The 23,686-nt window shown below is 36.7% G+C and overlaps 1 protein-coding gene across 1 annotated transcript; it reads left to right on the top strand.

The window, feature by feature from the left end:
• Positions 1–1,942: 1,942 nt before the first annotated feature.
• On the top strand, positions 1,943–23,159 carry rreb1a (ras responsive element binding protein 1a). The gene is made up of 8 exons (XM_028434109.1): positions 1,943–2,618; positions 16,279–16,329; positions 20,921–21,031; positions 21,431–21,614; positions 21,694–21,763; positions 22,667–22,756; positions 22,843–23,006; positions 23,156–23,159. Exons 3-8 carry the CDS (start codon positions 20,923–20,925, stop codon positions 23,157–23,159), a joined length of 621 nt encoding a protein of 206 aa, XP_028289910.1. The 5' UTR covers positions 1,943–2,618; positions 16,279–16,329; positions 20,921–20,922.
• Positions 23,160–23,686: the final 527 nt, after the last annotated feature.

The raw sequence follows: 23,686 nt of genomic DNA, 5'->3' as shown, positions 1-23,686 counted from the left end.
ACTAACTAACTAACTGACTAACTAACTGATTGACTGACTGACTGACTGACTGACTAACTAACTAACTAACTGATTGACTGACTGACTGACTGACTGACTGACTGACTGACTAACTAACTAACTAACTAACTGATTGACTGACTGACTGATTAACTAACTAACTGACTAACTAACTAACTAACTAACTAACTAACTAACTAACTAACTAACTAACTAACTAACTAACTAACTAACTAACTAACTAACTGACTGACTCATTAACTAACACAACATTTGTGTAAGAAGCTAATTAGCATTCTGATGCTGATGTAATTAGCATTTAGCATCATGCTAACCTGCTAATGCTATAGTTCATGCACAAACTATAAAGTACATTTATAACAATTAATGACGTCACTTTGTTCCAATGTTTTTTCCAACTTAATTAAATAGAATGAAATGCAAAGTTTCTTTGGGTTCAATTTCCACAGTTTTCTTGACGTTTTTGACTTCATGTTAGCTTACCAGGTGCTAACTAGCCATTGGCTAAAAAAGAGGAAATGCTACCAAACTATCAACGGCCTCACAACAAAATTCATCACTCGTTAGTTAGTTAAAGTTTTGTTTTGTAGTTAAATGTTGTAAATAGAGACATACCAATTTTATATATAGTAGTAATAGTTTCCGTTAAAGTCATTTTAAGTCGATACAAAATAAAAGAAATGAAACTATAACTAAATAATTAAAGTAAAATGGCAATTTAATTAGATATAAATGTGCTTAAAAAAAGCACTAACTTAACATTTGTGTAAGAAAGTAATTAACATCTTGATGCTGACGTACGTTAGCATTTAGCATCATGCTAACCTACTAAAGTTCATGGAAAAGCTAATTTATAAAATGACTGAAAACATAGTGTTTCCGTCACTTTGTCGCAATGTTTTTTTTGTTTTAAAACGTTTTTTTTCCAACATAAATAAATAGAATAAAATGTTGTTTCACAATGAGCGAAAACAAAATTATTTTGGGTTAATTTTCCAGTTTTCTTTATGCTCTTGACTTGTTAGCATACCATGTGCTAACTAGCCGCTAGCTAAAAAAGAGGAGACACTACCAAATTATCAACAGCCTCAGAACAAAATTCATCCCTAGTTAGTTAGTTTAAATAACTAGTTAGTACTGTAAGTTGGTTTGTTAGTTAAATGTTGTACATAGAGACACCAACTACAGATACATAATTTAAGTACAAATACTTTAAGTCGACTAAAATTATTTTAGCTCTAATCGACAAACTAAAAATAATAAAACTATAATTTAATAAAATATATATATATATACATTATTAAAGTAAGATGACAATTTAATTAGCTATAAATGTGCTTTAGACTAACTAACTAACTCACTAACTAACTAAACATTTGTGTAAGAACCTAATTGGCATCTTGATGCTGATGTAAATTAGCCTTTAGCATCATGCTAACCTGCTAAAGCTCATGCAAAAACTGTAAACTAGAGCTAACTATTAATATGAAAAAGAAACTTAGTTCTCTTCACTTTGTTTAAAATGTTTTATTTTTTAGTTTGTTAGTTTAAATTAATAGTTATTTTAAATAAGTAAGTAGTAAGTTAGTTTATGTTAATAAAGAGTTAGTTTAATAAATTAGTTTCAATAAGTTAGTTTAAACTAGTTAATTAAACTAGTTAGTTAGATACATTTTGTTCTTATATTGTAACTGTTTAAACTTTAAAGTGTTATGGACACAAAGGTTCAATGGTTTACTTGGTGACCTGAGCAGAGCTGTGTGAAGCTAACTGGTCAGTGTTTAACTGACGGTGTCTGTGGTTCACCGACACCTCCCTCAGACACCTCCCCCTCCCTCCTCCCCTCCTAAAGGTGACGGTTGGCATCCCTCGCTCCTCTCGCGATACTTCCCGCTGGCCCTGCCCTAACCCTCGCGATAGTTGCTCCCTGAGAGTCCGGATGGCTTCTTATCTCCAACCAGCTCCGACTCACCGCGGACGGTCGGTGACGCGCACGCATCGCGGCGTGCTGTGCGTGCACGGAAAGTGTGAGAGGAAACTAGAGCAACTTTGAGACGCGACGAAAACTAAGTTTAACGGCCGCTTTGGGACGTGTTTGACGACTTTAGGAGCGAGTCTGAGGAGTTAATCCGTGAGGATGGATGCTTGGTGGCCACGTCCCCCTGGAGACCGGACACGACACGTGATGGGCTTTAGTTATCAGGTTTAACCGGTGGGGGGGAGACGAATTAAACCCGCTACTACCACCACACTCATTAGCCTCCAGCTACCAACACTTCTACCGACGGCTGGTCCTTAAAGTGGTGTTTTCTGTTCATGAGAGAAGAAGAAGAAGAAGAAGAGGAGGAGGAAGAAGGAGGAAGAGGAACAGCAGCAGAGGAGGAGGAGGAGAGGAGGGGGAGGGGAGGAGAGGAGGAGGAGGGAGGAGAAGCGGAGTAAAGTTTGTCCAAGTTTGCACATCCCTTCGGAAACGCCATTTTGACTCGCTGAGCAGCTCGAGCGGCTCCTCTCCTCTCAGCCTTTCTTCATCATCACCACCATCATCATCATCACCATCATGTCCCGGCGCAAGCAGCAAAAGCCCAACAAAGTCCACCGTAAGTGTTCCGTCCATCCTCTGCTCGGTCTGTGTGTGTGTGTGTCCATCCCCCCCCTCATCACACACACTCACGGAGACAAACACACACTTTTATCAGTGTTGTTTTCCGTGTTTTTAACGTCTTTTAATCCCGTCTCTTCCTAGTTTGATGCGCATCAATCCGAGCGCAGGAATTCAGCCTCTTCCTCGTTTCTACCAAACTAACTCTGCGCGTGCGTGTGTGTCTTTGCGGGCTAACTTTGTGAGTGTGTGTTTGCTCGGGAACCAGCGGCGGGTCCAAAGTCTGCCGTGGCCGCAGCACAGCATCATATCTCGGCTGTACTTTGGTCTGAGCCTCGCTGACTAAGTGGCCATGTGTGTGAAGTTGGCACACGGCACGGAGCAGGCGCACGGGTGGCTTCCGCTCTCTGGGCCTTCACAATAAAAACCTACCTGTTGATCATCCTGGGATGTGAAACTAACAAGAGTTATTGAGGCTAACATGTGAAATACGGGATTAGTTCAGATAAGTTATTTAAATCATGGAAGCGGAATTGTTTCCAAAAACACTAAATTTACAAAAATTACAAAATGAAATATAAGATGGATTATTTTAAAAACTTAGTTTAAGCACCAAGAAATCCAATGAGTCATTTTATTAGAAATTATTTATTTATTTATTAAATTCTTCTCAGATGACTAAAGATAAGACTAAAAATGTAAAGTTTAGGGTCAAATTTATGATTTGTTTGATCACAGAAATTTAAATCTTTATAAAACATCTATTTAATGTTTGAAAATAAGACTAAAACTAGATTAAATTCTCCTCAGGTGACTAAAGATGAGATTTGTGTGACACTTGACGACTTTATTTCAGTGTTTGTTTCATTTAATCACGTTTATTAGAGAAATTCAGTAAAACTGTGTCTATTGTTGTGTGTCACATCGATGTTTGTGTTACAGGAAGTGGATTCTGTGATTTCCTGTAGAATAAGTAGAAATCTTGTGAGTAAGCTATCCCTGGCTAGCATGAGTGCTAATGAGTCGAGATTAGGACAACAACGAGCTCCATCTGACTCTGGACATGTGAAACTGTACTGTTGTGTCTACGGGAGCTGATGCTGGAAATATTAACAAACTGACACCTCATAAAGTACTATTTCAAAGTAAAACAAGTGTAGAATAGTCATTTATTCTGATGATTAATAGTGGCCACAATCTCTACTATTATCACTCTAATTGAACCTATTTCAAAATAAAAGCACGTCATGGCTTTCTTTTCCTGCGAGCCAAGTTAGTTTTTAGTGAAATAAACTGATGTAACTCTCTCCGTCACAGCGCGTCAGACAAAGATCTTGTGATTAATTTGATATAAATGTGATATTGTTCATAAACATGTGGCCGAGGGTTTAGTTTGTTTCATAGAAGTATTTCTATCCATAATATTGAGATATTTCTATGTTTTTGCTGTGATTCCAACCAACATTTGACAGATAAAAATGTGTTTAAATTAATCAGACAGAAACTGGTCTGATACTGGGCTGTTGATTAGTAGGGGTGTACCAAAATATCAATACGACGATATTTCGCAAGGTTTTGTCTCGCGATTCGTTATTGATTCACTGGCACCAAATGTTGTTTTTTATATATATATATTTTTTTAAATTGCAACATACGAGACATGATGAAAACAATACATTTATATATGTATATATGATACACAGGGATAATGCTGTGTGTGCGTGACTGTAATTCCTGTGAAATTGATTAAATTCAGTAAATAAATCCTGAATTTCTTCAGTGTCAGGTATCGGGGATGAAATTTCCCATGATATATCGATTATTGCCGTATTGTGATAATATCATTATCATGGGGAAAATAATGTTGCAATATATGGTATCGTGAGTTACCTGGCGATACCAGGACTATTGATTAGCATCGATTAGCCTGTTGTGGCTAATTAGCATCAGAAAGGCTATGGGACGACTCGTTGCTAATCCTGTAAACTAAAGATTCATCAGTAGTTTTTACTCCTGAATGTTGGTTTAAAAAATGTGTTTTTAATTTACAGTTACAAACTTTACAGAAACTAAAGTCAGAGTAAAACACAAATAAAAGCAATAAAAAGCAGAACGACTGAAGGAAAATATAAGAACAGACAAGAAAAGGTTAATAAAGAAAGAGAAATACTTGTTACTAAAATATGCCAATCTACCAGAAGCCACGCCTCTACTTTTCTGCATTGCATCGTGAACATAACAAGGTCTTATTATCAGCTTGTGACCCACTTTGATCTGTGAGAGACAGCATGTGTGAGTGAGCTTCAAAGTAAAAACGGAATCCAAAGCAACGCTGTCTGATTGTATTTCATCTCACTGTTACCATGGCAACAGATGGACATCCTTAAACCACAAATGACTGCATTCATTGTAGTATTATTATTATGGTTATTATTAATAATAGTAATGATAAAAATTTAACTATTATGATTTTTTATTATAATAATTATTATAAATAAGAATGATGTTGCTTTATTTTTATATTTTATGCATTTCTGCTGCAGTACGATGGAACTCTTTGTTTATTATTTATACTAAACAGTTCATTGTTACATTATGATTAATATTTATTTATTGTAATAGTAATTGTGCTTGTGTTAGTAACAGTCAGGGTTTATTAAACTGCTGTTAGTGAAATAAACAGTTAATTTAGGAAAAATCTCATCCCTTTAATGTGTGTGTGTGTTCGCTCTTTGTTTTATTTAAATCAGTTTTGTATAATAAACCATTTAATGTCTTGCAGTTCAAAAAGGTTTAAAGTTAAAGACTAAAGTTGGAGACCAGTAGTAAAAAAATTGCTGGTTGAAAGACACTTTTGAGGACGATGAATTTTATTTTGAAGCGAGCAGCTGCTGACTTCCGGGAGCGGCCTAGCGCAGTGCCGCGCTCTTGACGCCACTAGGTGACCTTGTTAATGTTTGGTGATTTTCATCTTAAGTCGGACCGGAAACGTTCACAAAGTTCTCCGTTTGTGTTCTAAAGCCTCCGTTTGTTCGCTCCGCTCCGTCCGCGGGGCTTCTGTCCGCTCCCTGCCGCCTTTGAGGCACTTTTTTCGGCCTCCGTGTCGAGTTTCAGCCTCCATCAGCCTGTTGCATCCACCGCCTGGTCCGCATCAGTCCCACCTTTAACCCGCTCCAACCCGGGCTAAACTGCCTCTAACCCGGGATAAACCCCAAACAGAGCCGCTTGAATGGTCCACTTTAGTTGTGACCGTGTTATCGTTAACCCGGGTCAATGATTGACGGGTTAGATTTAGATAATAATAATAATAATAATAATAATTATTATTATTACTATAATAATTATCCTCCTTTCACCTCTACATTTAATTCACACATTTTTCTAAAGAGAAATCTACTAAAACCAACATCTAAATACATTCTAATTAAATAAAGAAACATTAAAACACTCCTAAAGTTTATTAAACTGTGAAAATAATGATTATTTTAATGAATATAAATCCTCAGATAAATTAAAACATCATCCAAATACAACCACTGTCAAAATAAATAAATATATAAACACAAAGTGATGCTGAAGCGTGAAAATAATTTACAATTTCATAATTTCTATAGATAAAATAGATTTAAAACAAGCAATAAAACACATACATCTTTTTTGTTTTCTTATTTTATTTTGTTGTTGTTGTTAGAACTTTTAAATATCACATTTATTTTTTATAAAAAGAAAAGCAAAGGTTTATGTAAAAAAGGACATTCATTAATTTATCAGATAATGATTTTAAAACATCCTTTATTTTGTACAAAGATATAATATTTTCCGACTATATTTAAGCTGATCAATTATTATGAATGTTTCAGTTTATTTTATTTTAGCTTTTTGTGACTTTATTTCATTGATTAAATGAAAATGTTTAAATTTGATTTGTTGATTCAAATTCAATCTTTATTTTTTGAGCACATTCAAAAACAAAAAACAAATTTAATCCCTGAGAATAAATGCATTGATATGGCTGCTGATGATGTCACTGATGATGTCACACAGACGAACACTCAGTAAACTGAACCTAGGAAAAAAATCAAAGATCAATAATTAATAAATTAAAAAAAAAAAACAATAAAATGAATGAGACTAAATAAGGATAAAATAAATGTTCTCACGAATGTCCAGTTTTTTAATATATATTTTAAAATTATACATGCTTTTACACACACACACACCAAGAAGTTCACCGTGTGTGTGTGTGTGTGTGTGTGTGTGTGTGTGTGTGTGTGTGTGTGTGTGTGTGTGTGTGTGTGTGTGTGTGTGTGTGTGTGTGTGTGTGTGTGTGTGTGTGTGTGTGTGTGTGTGTGTGTTAATAGAGTCTCAGTGGGATGTTTTAAGTCCGTGGAGACAAATTTGGAGACACTAATTAAAAGCTGTGCTTTTTCCCTTTGAGGCCTAAGTTTACACACACACACATACATATACACACTGACAGACACACATACATATACACACTGACACACACACCCACACACACTGACACACACACACGTCCTTGAATTAATAAAACAAACGTAGACTCTGAGCTGATGATAATATGATAAAAAGGCAGCAGAACGTTCTAGTAGAGTCTCCTGTTTGTGGATTATTATGGGATGTTTGTGACTGTAGCAGCACTGGGAAGAGAAAACCTTAAAATGTGGATATTTTCAATGGACTTCTGCATGAGGATGTAATGTTAAATTCATTTTAGTCTGTAGTTTTTTATTAACATTAAGGAGTAAAAATAGTGAGATACCGTGTTTTTGATCTTTATCATCATCATCATCATCATCATCCTTGATTGGCTCTAACATTCCTTCACTGGAGTTGTTGGACTTTAGACTCACAGTAAACACAGCTTTAGTTACTGAGTTTGTGTGTCTGTGTCTGTGTCTGTGTCTGTGTCTGTGTCTGTGTCTGTGTGTGTGTGTGCGTGTGTGCGCGTGTGTGCGTGTCCGTGTGTTTGTGTGTGTGTGTGTAGGTGTGGTGAGACTGTCCCACTGATAAGCAGCCTTTACACATACAGGCGCGCACACACACATACATCAGTTTTTTCTGCTGTGGGAAGGAAATGGTTAACTCTCTCTCTCCCTGTTTGTTCCTTGCTCGCCCCTCCCTTACACACTCTTTATGCTGACTCCACAGTTTTGTCAGTCAGTTGCTGAAGAAGCAAAGGAATCTGTTAGCATTGGTTAGCTCTAGTTAGCTTTAGGTTAGTGTGTGTGTGTGTGTGTGTGTGTGTGTGTGTGTGTGTGTGTGTGTGTGTGTGTGTGTGTGTGTGTGTGTGTGTGTGTGTGTGTGTGTGTGTATTACGCACACACACATAAATAATTAAATACATATATCTATAGATCTGTAACTGATGAGAATATTAAATGAATGAATGAATCTGGTTTTCAGTGCTATAGTTTCTTTATGTCTCCAGGGTCAAAGGTCATGGACTGTGTACAGTCATCCCTACCTTTGTTTTTATTAGTCACTGGTTAGTCTTGGTTAGTCTTAGTTAGCTGGTTGAGGTAGTAGTGGAACATGTTTAGATGAAACATGACTTTCTCTTTTCTCAACTTGTTTGTTTGTTTGTTTACTTTGACACATCTTTGCTACCTTTTTGTTTCCTCTTTATTTCTTCTTTACTTCTGCTTTGTTTCCTCATTCCTTCCTCTTTATTTCCTCTTTACTTCCTCTTTATTTCCTCTTTACTTCCTCTTTGTTCCCTCTTTATTTCCTCTTTACTTCCCCTTTGTTTCTTCATTCCTTCCTATTTATTTCCTCTTTTACTTCCTCTCCTCTTTGTTCCTCCTGTATTTCCCTCCTCTGTGTCTGTTACTTCCTTTCTCTTGCCGTTTCTTGTTTTCTGTCATGTTTCCTGTCTTTCTTCTTGTTCTTCCTCCTTCTTCTCATCACACGTCACGTTTCCTCATTTTTCTTTCATACTTTCATCTTAACTTCCCTCTCACTTCCTCTGATCTCATGTTCCCTCTCTCTCCTCTCCTGTATTCCCTCTCATCATCATCTTCCTCCTCTCCTTCCTCCTGTTTCCTCACTTGTTGATCAGCAGCATGTGAATGGCCTCCGTAATCCCCATTAATCTGTTAGCTGTAATCTGACACACACACACACACACACACACACACACACACAGGAATGCTCAGAACAGGTAACGCTGTTTGTTCTGCAAACACGGGACACGCCTGGTTACCGCGGCAACTGCTGCACCAACATGCCCCCAGACTTTTGACATATACGTGTGTGTGTGTGTGTGTGTGTGTGTGTGTGTGTGTGTGTGTGTGTGTGTGTGTGTGTGTGTGTGTGTGTGTGTGTGTGTGTGTGTGTGTGCGTGTGCGTGCGTGCGTGTGTGTGTCAGAGGTCAGAGGTCAACCCTGTGAGAAGTCGTACTTTTAGTTTCATTTATTTATTTATTCTCCGTCTCACAGCATGAAAAAATTCTCTCATCTACGGGGGTGGGGGGGTGGGGGGGCTGGGGTGTTAATGGGTACACCATTACTGGACTCCAGTCCATCGCAGGGCAAAACACACAAAATAACAGATAAACAAAACAACTGTAAAAATGTTCAAAACAACAACAAAAACACACAATAATAAATAATAATAAACTGTTCCCACTCAGGCTCAGTCACCATCTGATCACGGGTACCAAATGTTCCGCTGCACCGCTGTGTGTTTGGACTAGAACGTGTTCTTTTCTCCAGGGTCTGCGTGTCCTCCATCTGCAGACTAAACGTCTTCAAACACTTGATAAAACATGTCAGCAAACGCTTTATTTTCATTCTTTATCACCTTATTCCACTCTGCTGCATCAGGTGACCAACCTCCTACAAAATAAAAGCCCCTCTTGTTTAGACTAAAAAAAAAAAAAAATAATTAAATTCACCAATGTGTAAATGCACAATATTTGTTGTGATTGTGAATCTAAATGTTTTAATAAAGTTTCTTAAACAAATTAAAAAACTAAAAAAACATTAGATTCTTATGAATTAAAAAAACGGTTCAAGTCAGAAACCCTAAAGAAAGAGGAAGGAGTTTCCCCAAACTTCCTTTTTATCCCTCTGAAGCTTTTCTTTCAAAGTAAAACCACTGACTCAGCAGTTTTTGTGTGTGTGTGAGTTTCCTGCTTCCTGCGCTGCTCCCGTGTTGTTTCAGTGTCAACGATGATGATGACGATGATGATGACAAACCTCTTCTTCCTCCTTTAGGACAAATACTTCAAGAGCTTTTACTTTGGCGATCCAGATTCTCACTTTATTATCTAAAGTATGTCAAAATAAAGGCATCACTGAAAGAATAACAGGTTATTTTGGAGGAAAAAATTTCAATAATAATGAAATCAAACCATGCCGTGCATTCTGGGAAATGTAGGCAGACAGTGTTAATTCTGTGTGTGTGTGTGTGTGTGTGTGTGTGTGTGTGTAAATGATCACATTTATTTGTTAATTCATCCGTTTGATGGAGATGTGATGGAGAACAGCAGCCAACTGTTTCACACACACACACGTATAACACTGTGTGTGTGTGTGTGATCCTCCCTCCCACTCCTTCTCCATAACACACACCAGCTTTTGTCAGGCTGTAAATTTGTGGACTGTGTGCGACACTGAAACACACACAGTTGTGTAGCAGCCGCTGTGTGTGTTCACCAGCTGTTTTGTGTGTGTGTGTGTGTTTGTGAGTGTGTGAGTCGCTCACTCCATGAATGTGTTACTTGTTGAAAGCGACTCCCTGCTGATTCTCAGCTCGTTTTTTTTTTCAAAATAAAAGCCTAACGTAGTAGAGAGACATTGAATGATGAAAAGTGTGTGAACAAAAATATGAATAAAATATGATCTAGAAGCTTTATCGCTATTACATATAATTATTATTATTGTTGCGTTATACACACATTTATTAGTATAATAATAATGTTTATTTATTGGCTTTATTCTTATGGTAATATTATTGTTTATTGTAAAATAACAGGTATTTAATTAATGAATGCAACAACAGCAAAACACAAATAGTCTGTGCAACGTTTTTTAAAAAAACAAGTTGAAAAAAACCAAGCTGCAAATTAACAGAAAATTTGAGAATAAATCAATAATTTAATTTAGTTCTCTCTGTGTTTAAATATAAAATAAATGTAATGTTTAGATGCAACAAAAAGCTGTGCAGTGTGTGTGTTTACATCTGTCTGCAGCTGTCTGAGGCATCGTACGAGTGTCCGACACACACGCACACGTTGCCAGGTTAGCATCTGTTAGCGTAGCGTGAATGAATAGCAGCCTCACAGCGAGGAGAGCAGAGGTCGTTGCTGTCTGTGACACCTGTTTGTGTGTGTGTGTGTGTGTGTGTGTGTGTGTGTGTGTGTGTGTGTGTGTGTGTGTGTGTGTGTGTGTGTGTGTGTGTGTGTGTGTGTGTGTGTGTGTGTGTGTGTGTGTGTGACAGCTGCTCAGCACATTAACGGTGACCCCCGACTCTGTCTCTGTGTGTGTGTGTGTGTGTGCGTGCGTGTGGCATCACTGATGAAATGGTTTCTCGTGCTTCCTTTTAAATGTTTTAAATGTAAAAACACAATAGACATGTGACACAAATTGTAAATATATCAAATTGAAAAAATCCCAAGAATCTCTTAACTAAGATTTAGAAAAATTATCTCATATTTCAGGTTTTTTTCATATTCTTTCCATAAACATGTTGTTTTCTTTATTTTATTGTGTAAATAAGGAAACATTTGACTGTTTCTCATAGAAGTGTCCGGATCTGATATTGATATCTGATATCGGTCTGATATCAGATTTTATAGGACTACATCTGAAATCACTGATAAACTTTTTCTAACATTCCATATTACAACATAAGTATGTATGATTCGTGCTGATATTGGATTGGATCAATATCGGTATCGGACAATACTCAAGGCTGTAATATCGGTATCGGATTGGAAGTGAAAAAGTTGTATCGGGACATCTCTAGTTTCTCAGCTCCTGGTTTTTTAAAAAGTGCTAAGTCGGATGATTCTGGAGCTAAAATTGCCTCCTCATCGCTCAGGGCTCCTTTCTGACAGTCTGTGCAGCGGCTGTTTCATATTCCTTTACATTCATGTGGTTTCATTTATGTGCACATGTTGTTTAACTTTATTCTAATGTGCATAAAGTGCACGTTTGTCTTTTATCTTAATGCTTTTTAAGTCGTGCTCAGCTGATCTTTTTCATCACTCTGAGCTCGTTTAAGATGGTCTGTGCAGCGGCCGCTTCATGGTGTTGGTGGTGGTTTTAACTCGTTGCGTCCCCACACACACACACACACACACTCAGGTGATCTGGGCTCTGCACTTGTCCGTGCCTGTCAAACAGAAGCAGAGCAGCATTCTTCACAGCACATTCCTGCTGCTGCTCAACGGGTTATTTTTACCCTGAGGAGTGTGTTACAGGCTGCGCACGCACACACACACACACACAGTTAACCTGTAACACACACACACACACACACACACTAACCTGCAGGTTAATGTTTCACTCCGTTAGGGAGCAGCCGTTAGAGGAAAGTGCACATGATGCACACTGAATAAAGTCATCCAACGCACAGGAGAGGGCGAGCGCGGGAATAAAAGAGCTACTTTAGCCACATGCTAACCCTTAGTCACTGTTTAAAAAACCCTACTAAAATGTGTGATATGACCTTTAAACATGATTTATTTATCTGATAAATGACCTTCACGTTTAGCACATCATGTGATTGTGTCACCAGATAAACTGAGCACCAGTTCAGCTAATACACCATCAGATAAACCTGTCTTTGGACCAGAACCTTTTCGCATTACAATGCAGTCATAATAATCTGAACCAACACTTCAGATGAAGCTCTGCATTCATTTACAGTCACAGGATAACACGATCACTACTTTATCCAAAACACGTAGACTTAGTTTACTGGTTTAATTAGACTTATTTTGGTATGTTTGGTAATAATAATGGTAATAATAATAATTATTATTATTATATCTTGATTCACATATTCTACATTGTCTCTCATCTGATGAAATTGTTTGTTTGAATTTCAAAATAAATACAATAAAAACAGGCTAAACATGTGACACAAGTTGTTAAAGTGTGAAATTTCAAAATCCCAAAAAAATCTCTGAAATAAACAGAAAATTGTAAATTTATATGAAAAGTAAATTTTGTAGTAAATTCTTTTGCCGAAAGTGAGAAAATATTAAACAGAAATGACCAAAAGTTCCAATAAAACAATCAAAGTAGATTGACTTCAAACTAAGGTCATAAAATACCATCACCACTTTATCCATAACATGTAGAAAAAGATTTTGAACAGGATTATGGGTGGAATTGGCCTTAGAAATAATAATAATAATTATTATTAATATTATATCTTCTTTTAATGTGACATTTTCACATATTCTACAAAGAGAAAATTGTTCATTTATTAAAAACATTTTCTCTCATCTGATTTAACTTATTTGTTAGATTTTCAAAGTAAAAGTCATAACAATTAATTGAATTGAATCGGACAAATTTTAAATAACTTTCTAAACATTTGATCACCTGTTTTCTGGACAAAAATAGTGTGTTTATGTTATTTCAAATATAATAAATGAAGAGAGATGAAAAAGAAACATGTCAGATTGATTTTTCTATTTCAGAACATTAATTCTTTTTTTACACACATTTTCTGCGATCACTGACTGTCTATGACTGCATGAAGGAACGTCTGTAATAAATACACTGGTGATGATGTTAGCTGGTGACTGTGATGAACACAGTGATTGTTTGTGTGGGGTTGAACATCCTCCATCCTCCTCCTAATTAGTCTTAGAGTTGGTTAAGCTGTTAATCTGTCTCCTCCATCAGTCTGTATCCCCCTCTTCATCCTCCTCCTCCTCTTCCTCACTCTGCCTCCTTCAGCAGCAGATTATCTTCTTTGTGACGCTCGGCTCAGGCTCACCTTGATTTACGCTTTTAATTAGTGATGCACAAACGGGGAGTTAAACTAGAGCTAAATGTTTAAATATCAAATAGAGAAAATATTAAATTGCATAAAAAACGCCATTAAGATATCAAATAAAAAATAGACAAATTAAAGATAATAAATATTAGAATATTACATGTAAAATATATTTAATTAAATCAAACAAAACATTTATTAAAAAAATATAAATTAATATTAAAATTAATATTATAGAATACATTACTATTAAAATACCAAATTTATATATTATAACATTTTAAATATAAGTTTTATAATACAGACTTTAAAGACTTCAGTTAGCTTAATACTTGTAATAATTGTTTTGGATTCTGGGAGGAAGTTGGATTACCAGGAGAACATGCAAACTCCACAGTAAAAGCTCTCACCCACAGCCTTTAAAAATGAAAACTGTAATTAATGAAAAAATGTCTTTTACATGGTTGGTTAGCTTAGCACGTAGCCACCAGTAACACATGGTTGGTTAGCTTAGCACGTAGCCACCAGTAACACATGTTTGGTTGGCTTTGCACGTAGCAACCAGTAACACATGGTTGGTTAGCTTAGCATGTAGCCACCAGTAACACATGTTTGGTTAGCTTAGCACGTGGCCACCAATTCAAAATGTTTGGTTAGCTTAGCACGTTGCGACCAGTCTCACATGTTTGGTAGCAATGCTGGCTGAGCAGGATCAAATTGTAAAAGGGGCGGGGCTATGTTGTGTGTTCGTTGTTGTTCCTGAAAGTGTTAAAATGAAAAGGGGGTATGTTACTAATCTAGATTCGCTCTTATCGTGCTAACTTCCAAGATTTAATCAGTGTGTGCTGGACTAGAAAGCTCGCTAACGTCTTACGGAGCTAAATCACCATGGTAACTTATGCTGAACGGCTAGCCTGCTCACGAGCAGGTTTTTCTCTGGCTAAGATTTTAGCAAGTGATAAAGTCCCGCCTCCTGACCAATCAGATCTCTTAGAAAGCGAGCTGTCCAATAAAAGGTGATGTGTGAACACGTCACTGTATGGATCTGATCTGGTGCTGACAGGAGAGAAAATATTTAGACATTAAAACAATACTTTCATTTACTGATGACATCATTTAGGAAACATATAGATTTATTTCTGATGGACTGATAAAGTAAAGATCAATAAAATAAATCAGCTGATAAAGCCTGTGTGCATCGAGCGCTTTCACACCGATAAATTAATTAATTAGTTAATTCTGTAAAGAGCCTCAGTCCTGTAGATAATATAAATATATTCCATATTGTGATGTAGGCTGATCTGTATGAACGCAGCAGCAGCGACATAGACAAGTTAAAAATAGAAGAGAATGTGAAACTGATTCTCCATTTTTAATCTCACTAATTTAAATATTATTAACACTCATCATTTCCTGTATTAATTACTTTCTGCTTTTACTGCAGTAAGTAAGTAATGTTTATTTATAGAACCTTTCACAGACAGAAGTCACATCAGCTCATTCATCTATTCACACTCGCACCAATGGAACTGAGCTGCTCATCAACCACTGGGAGAAACTTAGAGTTCAGTGTCTTGCCCAAGGACACTTAGGCAGACCTAGGCTGAGATCGAATCCCCAACCTCTTGATCTGCAGCAACAGTGTTGTTTTTGTTCTGAATTATATATTTTAATCTTCATATTTGTGACGTTCTACACTTCATCTGTGTGATTGGTTTGACGCTGTAATATCCGCCTCCGCCACGAGAGCGCGCCGGTTAGCAAGACTGAAATCAACGTACTTACCTCAACTTGTTGTAATCGACCTTCGTAGGACAGCTTCTGACTGACAATGTTTGGTTAGTTGAAGCCTGCTAACGGTGATTAATCCTGGATATAATTAACTAGATTCGTAGCATTGGCCCAAAAGGTTTGACTCTTTGAATGAATCAGACTTCCGTGTCATGTGACTTTAGTGTCATGTGACCTGTGATGCAGCACTGCGTGTTATTTGTAAATTCTTGTTTACGTCATCAAACGTGAAGCTTTCATTGGTTCAAACTCGGCCCCGACGTGTAAATAAAGGCCTGCGTTGTTTACTGTTGTTTACTGTTGTTTACTCACTTCAAACTGGTGTTGACACGTTGTGTTGTTTGTTGTGTAGCTGTAGGCCTGAATGTTATTGTTGTGATGTTTGTTTACCTTATTGTGACGTTTGTTTGTAAACACTAGTGCGTATTGCTTTAGAAAAGTGGGAGGTTTAATATTTAGCACTGTAATATAGTGTGTGTGTGCGTGTGTGTGACAGGCTTTATCAAAGATAGATGTTTGTTTACTTCTATTGGTGACAGTATCATGGTTGTTTGTTCTGACTTCGTTTTTAGTTGCTTGTTTGTTTATTTGTGTTTTTTTTAGTTTGAGTCGTTGTTTGGTACATTTTAGTTTTTGTGTCTGTTAAATAGTTTTTTAAATGTTGTTTTATTTGATTTGTGTTTGTGTTTAAATGTGTTGTTTGTTTCTTATTTCTTCTTGTTGTAAATTAATTAATGTTTTGTTGTTGGTAATTGTTGCCATAGGAACGTCTGCTTTTCCTTGTTTGTTTGTGTAGCTCTTTCTGTTTGTGTGAAATTGTTGCGATTGTTTATTTTGTAAATGTTTGTTTGTTTACTGACCGTCTCCTTGTGTTTCCCTCGCAGTGTGAGCCGAGGTCGCAGACACACACACAACAAACTGAGACTTGAAAGACGGTAAATATGCTCCGCCCACCTTCATCACCTCCTGCTATCTCCTAGCTCCACCTCCTCTGGTCACCTGACACCCCTCGGTCATCCATTTCTTGCTTTAGTCGTCATGGCGTCGCTTGTAGCTTCTTCATCGCTGTCCTTCGTTGTTTTTCCTCCTTTCTTTCATCTTCATCTTTTACGCTTTTATTTTGAAAGGTTGAAAGGAGTTAGGGAAAACCCAAGATGCGACAAAACTTTTAATCCCGTGTGTTTATTAGTTTTCTATAATTTTTATAAGATTTATTTATTAATTTTATTTATTTATTAATTAATACATTTATTTATCTATAAACAATAATTTATAAAAATAAATACAAATGTTTAGAGATAAAAAAAAAAATACAAAAAATATTATTTGTTGTGCAACACAAACATTTAGTAAAACATTTTTTTTATTTTGGTATAATTTATAATAGTTATATTTTTCATATATTAAACAAAGTGAATTTAAATGTATTAAAACATTTTTTCTTATCCGATTAACTTAGTACTTTGAATTTCAAAATAAAAGTCAAATGAACAAATCAAAGGACAAATTAAACTGTGTGTGTGTGTGTGTGTGTGTGCGTGTGCGTGTGCGTGCGCGCGTGTGTAAGGGAGTGAGTGGAGGAATGTGATTGGCTGAGGACTGGCAGACGCTGTCCTGTGTGCTGATTGGCTGAGTCGTTCACCTCCCCTGTTCTCACACACACACACACACACACACACACACACACACACTTTATCACAGCGGGTCTAAACTCCACACACACACACACACACAGAGTCAATGTGTAACTGAGCCGTGAAGAGCAGGGTGAAGAAGAGTCACTATAAGTTCTCTTTTACTCTGAAGGGCCGCTTCATTAGACACACACACATTTTAAACATCTTTAAACATTATTTCTACACGTTTCTCTGCGTCTGTGTTTTCTGCCTTTTTTTTAACACTTCTGTGTAAAGTCAGTCTGTAGATACTTCACCTCAGTGGATCAGTCTGCAGTTTTACTCTCTTATTCTGAAGGAGTGGGCTTTTGCCATGTGACTGATGAAACAAAACAAGTATGAATAAAGTTAAAGTTTGTTTGGTGTTTTTTTCAAGAACTCGTAAAGTTTTTTTTTTTACAGTTTTAACATTAAAAGTTTACATTAAAAGTTTTGGCGTGAAAGTTTTTCAGTTAATTTGTTTTCTTCACGATTTTGTTTGAAAAGTTTTAATTATAACTTCCAGCTAACTGCTTTATCTTTTTAATGTAGCATTAGCTTTAATCACTTTATTTATTCTGTTTGTCATGTCAACATTAGCTTAGCATTTAGCTTTTGATGCTACATGTTTGGTTTGCTAGCATCACATTCTGTTTTCTTGGACTTTTATTAAGACTCTTATTTTTCTGACGTGTAAACAAACACTTGTGACGTGTTGCTAAAGTTTCGTCACTAAACGTAGGAAGCCCCGCCCCTGTGAAAGGTGTAGGATGTCAGAATAAAAGCCAAAGGAGGTTATGGGTGCGTTTGCCGGTGTCAGTTGCTGTCAGTTACCCTGGGGCTCGTCGTTCTTTGTAAAACCCAAAACGACTCGGACTCAGGTTTCTCACGTCGTTCTTTGGAACGAGACAAAAGCGTTTGGCCTTTTTCCTGCTTCTTTAAAGTTTGGACTTTAAACACCAGCCAATCAGCTGCGGGGCGAGGCGTTGCTATGACAACTAGACAAAGCCGTTGCTCTCCACCTTTGCCTGGATTTTTCCAGTCTTTTCGACGACTTTTGAAATAAAGCCGGAAGTTGTTAATCATTAAAAAAGAGTTTTTGTGTCTTTCTTATTCAGATAAAAAGTTAAAAATATTTTTACTAATGCTGATTTAACCATTTTAAAGGCATTATCGTGCTTTTATTTTGGTGAATTCTTTCATTTTGTCCATTTTTATTATTTTTTGGAACGTCAAAAGTGAGAAAAGGCTTTTGTTTTTTAATGCGTTCCATCTGATTGAAAACTTTCTCTTCTTGTCAGCAAGTTGCATGTTCTCACACAGGTGACCTCTGTGACCTCACAGCTGAGCGCTAACTAACTGAGCTAATGTTTGTGAGCGATAAAGCTCATCAATAAACTTTAACTCATGTGTTAAACTTTAAAAGCCTTGTTTTTATAGAGTAATGTGTCAAGCTTTAATTTTGAAACACGTTTTTCCACCAGTCTGTTTCTTAACCATTAAAAAAACTCTTTAAAGTAAAATCCAAGAAACTCAACAAATGAGATACAAAAATACAGTTTATACTTTTATTTATTGATTTTTTTTTTTGATTGCTGTAATTTCGCACTGTCTCTAGAGTAGTGTTTCCTATTTTTACCATTTTTATACAACTTCACCAAACTCACCATATTTATCCTATTTTCATCACTTTTTCTTGCCATATTTTTGCTCCTTTTAATGTATTTTTGCTACATTTCTTCCATTTCATCACATTCTAATGTCTTTTCTGCACATTTTTTCCACCCATTATTGTAATTTTTAACCTCTTTTCACCATATTTCATGATTATTGTTGGTAATTTAACCACATTCACCATTTGTCATGCCCATTATTTATTAGTTTAAATTACCGTAATTGTTGAGAAGCACTGCTGTAGAGGGAGTTTTGTCCTGGGAATCACTAGAACATCTTCTGCTGTCGTATAGAGAGCCTCTAAACTACATAACAACTAACTCCAACTTAGACTAAATCACTGATTAGTTCATTAAACGTTTGGAGGATCAGGTTTAGTTTAACTTTAATTAAACTGTTGTAGGGATGTGTGTGTGTGTGCGTGTGTGTGTGCGTGTGTGTGTGTGTGTGTGTGTGTGTGTGTGTGTGTGTGTGTGTGTGTGTGTGTGTGTGTGTGTGTGTGTGTGTGTGTGTGTGTGTGTGTGTGTGTGTGTGTCAGGAGGGAGTGTCAGTGTGTGAGAATGATGGCTGGGAACAGATGTAGTAACATCAGCCATCACACACACACGGGCAGACGTGTACAGACTTATACTCCCTCTGCTTCACACACACACACACACTCTGCTCAGATCTTGGAGGACTCGTCTCCATCTCCACGTTTTGCTACTTTGTGTGCGTGTGCGTGTCTGAGGATGTACTTTGACTCCATCTTCCTCGTGCTGCACATGTTGCAGTCTGTTTTAAAGTGTGTCAGACGCCCCCCCGTGGCTGTTGGTGGTAGCGCTCTAAGCCCCTCCTAGCAGCAACACATGGCTTTTCAAAATAAAAGACAGTAGACATGATGATGTTTGGACTGCTTCCTCCTTCAGTTAGCCTTAATTTATATTTAGCATATTATTTATTATAAAAATGCGTTATTTTGCATTTGACATTGAGTAAATCCATTACTGTTATTTATTATTTATTTATTAATTTTTATGTGTGATTGTGTATAATTGGTTTGATCCAGGTATAGAGATCACGTTTACCCAATTATTTTGTTCATTTTGATTACATTGTTCATTTTGATCAAATTCGGTTATTTATTAATTTTTACATTTCTTGAATAACCATATTTCTTTTTTGCGTTTTTCCATCAAATTATTTCCTTCTTTTTTAGATCGATCCATAATATTTCTTTATTACTTTAGTTTATTTGTAATGATATGTCATTATTTTTATTGAAGTATTTTATAATTCTTTAAGTCAATACTTTTTCTCTTGAATATTTGTGTCAAACGAGCCTATTATCCTCCTCATTCCTGGTAATGCTACTGCAGGTGTTATGATTATGTGCACCACTTCCTGTGCAGTTAATGAGGCATATAAATACGTTACTTTGATTTACATTGGTTTTGTATATTTGAGTATGTTTCTTACATTCTTTGTATTTATTATTTGTTCTATAATTAAATTAGGATAAACTCAGGTCATGTGTTTGTAGTAAATGATTTGATTGGCTCTTGAACAGTACGGAAGAGATCCTGCCAAAATAATGCGTCCAGTAATAACTGGCTTCAGTTTCTAAAGGAATTTCACACACACACACACACACACACACACACACACAGACAGGAAGTGCTCGGCTCTGTGGAGGCTCTTCCTGTGGGAGCTGACCGACAGGAAGCAGTCATGTGCTGTGTTCCTCTGCTTCCTGTTTCTCGTAAACAAACCTCACACAGTGAGGGGGAGGAGCCTGTAGCATCATTCATCCTCTCTTCCGTTTATAGTGATCAGTAATGATCTCTGAGAGCTGAGCGTTGCTGACTGTTGTTTATCAACCTCATCATGAATCATTGAAGTCTGAATTAACTCATCCTGATTCATCCAGTATCACCAATAAAACCAGTCTAATGATGACGTTATATTTTCCAGTATCTCTGTGAGGTGTTGTAAATAAACTGATGTCCATGTTAACTGATGACTTCTCTTCACAGCTAACACCTGTTAACATGATAACCAGTTTATTTACAACACCAGTAATTTACAGTTTAGCAAAAACAATTCATTTTGTGTCTTTGGGGGGTATTTTATTCAGTTTTATGTGTTTTTGTCATTTATTCTTTGTTCATGTGGAGTTAAACTTAAATGTGTGTGTGTGTGTGTACTTGTGTTTTAGCGATGATGGAAAACACAGCCAACGATCTTCACAAAGAGGGAGGAGCTAACTCTGAGATAACAGAGGAGCAGGAGGCGGAGCTTATGGTGAAAATGCACAATGATCTCAAAGGTACCAACAAATACACACACTCACACACACCAGATTTCTAATCTCAATAAGGCTTTTATCTGGTTAAATAAAGGATATAATAATAAAACACACACATTGCATCTTATTTTTTAAGAAAACGTTTTTTTAATGCAATTTTTTCTATTTTAGTCTAATTTTCTTTCAAATAAAAACTTTATCTGTTTTATTTAATTATGAAATTAAAGAAAACTGAAATTGATTTTTTTCATGATTTTCTTTTTATTTTAGATTTTAATTATGATTTCTGTAAAAATATGTAATCTGTTTTAATGATTTATTTAAAAACTAAACATGTTCGTTATTAGTTTAATTAATGGTTTTGATAGTAAAACGATAAACTGAAACAAAGACCAGCATGTAAAAGAGGCGTGTCCTCAGGGACGGAGGCAGTAGGTGGGGCACATATGCTAACCAATGGGAGCGCAGATGGAGCGGGGGAGGAGCTATCCTCCATCAACGCCATGATGTCAGCGGTGATGTCAGCAGGAAACATCAACGGTGGAGACGAAGAAGCAGGAAGTACCATCACCTCAGCCAACTCCTCAGCTGTCCCCTCCCCCAGGTGAGAGCTCCGCCCCCCCGTGTGTTTCTCAGCCAATCAGAAGGATTTCACTCACTGACTGTTTTTCTGTCTCTATTAGCCCCTCCCCCACCAAGTCAATCATCGCCGCCATGAGGGCGCCCCCCAGTCGCAACGCTAGAAGAAGCCAGGTAATTAGCATAACATGACATCACTAAAATATCTGAAGAATAAATAATAAATGAAACGATAAATATACAATGTCATGTTTTTAATAAATAGATCATGAAAAATACATATAAATGATCATAAATCCTAAAATACATATTTAGTATAATTATATTATTAATAGATCAAAATCAATTAATAAATAAAGAATATAAAATATAATAAATTATCAAATAAATGTAATGTAATTGTATTATTAATAATGATAAATAAATAATTAAAAATACAATAAATGTACATTATCATGTTTATTGATAAATATATTATTAAAATAAATAATAATATAAAATACGATTAAAAATGTAATAAATAGTAAAATAAATATGAAATGTGACAATTTTGAAATGAAAGTTTTTAGTGATTAATTGCATTGGGTTTATTCACATTATGAAAATATTTAGTTTGTAAATCAAAGTGCAATGACCTCCAGTGGTGGTAGGGGGCGTCAGTGAGCTTTTATTTTCCAGTTTAATTCAAACACATTATTTTATTTGACTCCTTTTCTTCTTCGCTGCTTTTTTAGTTTTTGTGCCTCGTTACCTCGTCGTCTATTCCCTCTCCCATCATTCATTGCAACATTCCTCGACTTGTCACCACTTCCTGTGATTTAAACAGGAAAGGGAAGTGTGTGTGTGTGTGTGTGTGTTTATGGGCCTTTGTGGGGACTCATAGCATCAACACAGGCTGCAGTTAAAATCATGATATCAGCTGTGGAACTAGATTTAGATAAAATAAAATAATATTAATATTTAATTTAAAGAATAAAAGTCTACATTAACACGAACAGCTACTTTACACAGTTTAAATGTTACTTTTTGCATTTTTACGTTTTGCAGTTTTAATGTTACTTTGTTTGTGTGTTGAAGGAAACCAAAGAAGAAAGCTCACCTCTGATCTGCCCTCTGTGTGATAAGAGCTGCCAATCACAGCATCAGCTCACTATGCACATCCGACAGGTGAGTGTCGCCGTAGCAACCAGCCGTAAACAAACAAAGTTAGAACCAAACAAACAACAGGTGTGTGTGTTTGTCCGTTCCTGCAGCACAACGCAGACACCGGAAACACGGACCACTCGTGCAGTATCTGTGGGAAATGTCTGAGCTCGGCCTCGTCGCTGGATCGACACATGCTGGTTCACAGCGGAGAGAGACCGTACAGATGTAGTGTGTGTGCACAGACCTTCACCACTAACGGGAACATGCACAGGTACACAAACACACACACTAATTACACAACGCCCAGTTATTCATCTGATACATCCAGTCTAGTCACAGCTAACGGTCACTGTCTGTGTCTGTGTATATTTTGTCCTTTTGTATCATTTGTTTATATTGTGTCTGTTCTGTCCTGTGTAGCTAGTGTTTTGTTTATCAGTCCGTTGTGTGGTTTTGTGTCCCTTCTATATGCTCCATAGTGTGTCTGTTTAATATTTTGTCTGTTGTGTGTCCCCTTTGTAACTCATGTGTGTCTTTGTTAAACTTTAGGGATGAATTTGTGTTGTTTTATTTTGGGAAAAACTACAAAAATGGCGACTCAATGTTTTCTTTTAACTTTTGTTTTTTTTTGTGTGTGTGTGTGTGCGTGTGCGTGTGTGTGTCTCACAGACAACAGCTGTTGTATATGACATACACACACACACACAGGATTGTATGTCTGCTGACTCAGCAGCTTTCCTGTTCTTTGATTGGTCGGCTGTGGCTTCTTGTACAGCTGGCCCGTGCCGTCTGTGCTGTAATTGGCCGAGTGTGTCAGGACCTCTTATGGGCGTCCATGATGCTGCCTGTGGACTCTAATAATAGAAGAGAGGATGCTTTGAAAAGCTCTGATGACCCACGGTCCTTAAATGCCTCACAGCAGCTCCTCAGCCAATCAAAGAGCAGCACACA

The sequence above is a fragment of the Gouania willdenowi genome, chromosome 20 (assembly GCF_900634775.1).
Source record: "Gouania willdenowi chromosome 20, fGouWil2.1, whole genome shotgun sequence".
NCBI classification, from domain to species: domain Eukaryota; kingdom Metazoa; phylum Chordata; class Actinopteri; order Blenniiformes; family Gobiesocidae; genus Gouania; species Gouania willdenowi.
Note: the sequence above shows the minus strand (reverse complement) of the source record. Positions and strands in the feature narration are given on the sequence as shown.

Bases quoted from the DNA above. Each gene is read 5' to 3' on its own strand.
- rreb1a (XM_028434109.1), top strand. From the start codon at position 20,923: ATGATGGAAAACACAGCCAACGATCTTCACAAAGAGGGAGGAGCTAAC. The intron at 21,032-21,430 runs GTACCAACAAAT...GCGTGTCCTCAG, and splicing joins AATGCACAATGATCTCAAAG to GGACGGAGGCAGTAGGTGGG. The intron at 21,764-22,666 runs GTAATTAGCATA...TGTGTGTTGAAG, and splicing joins GCAACGCTAGAAGAAGCCAG to GAAACCAAAGAAGAAAGCTC.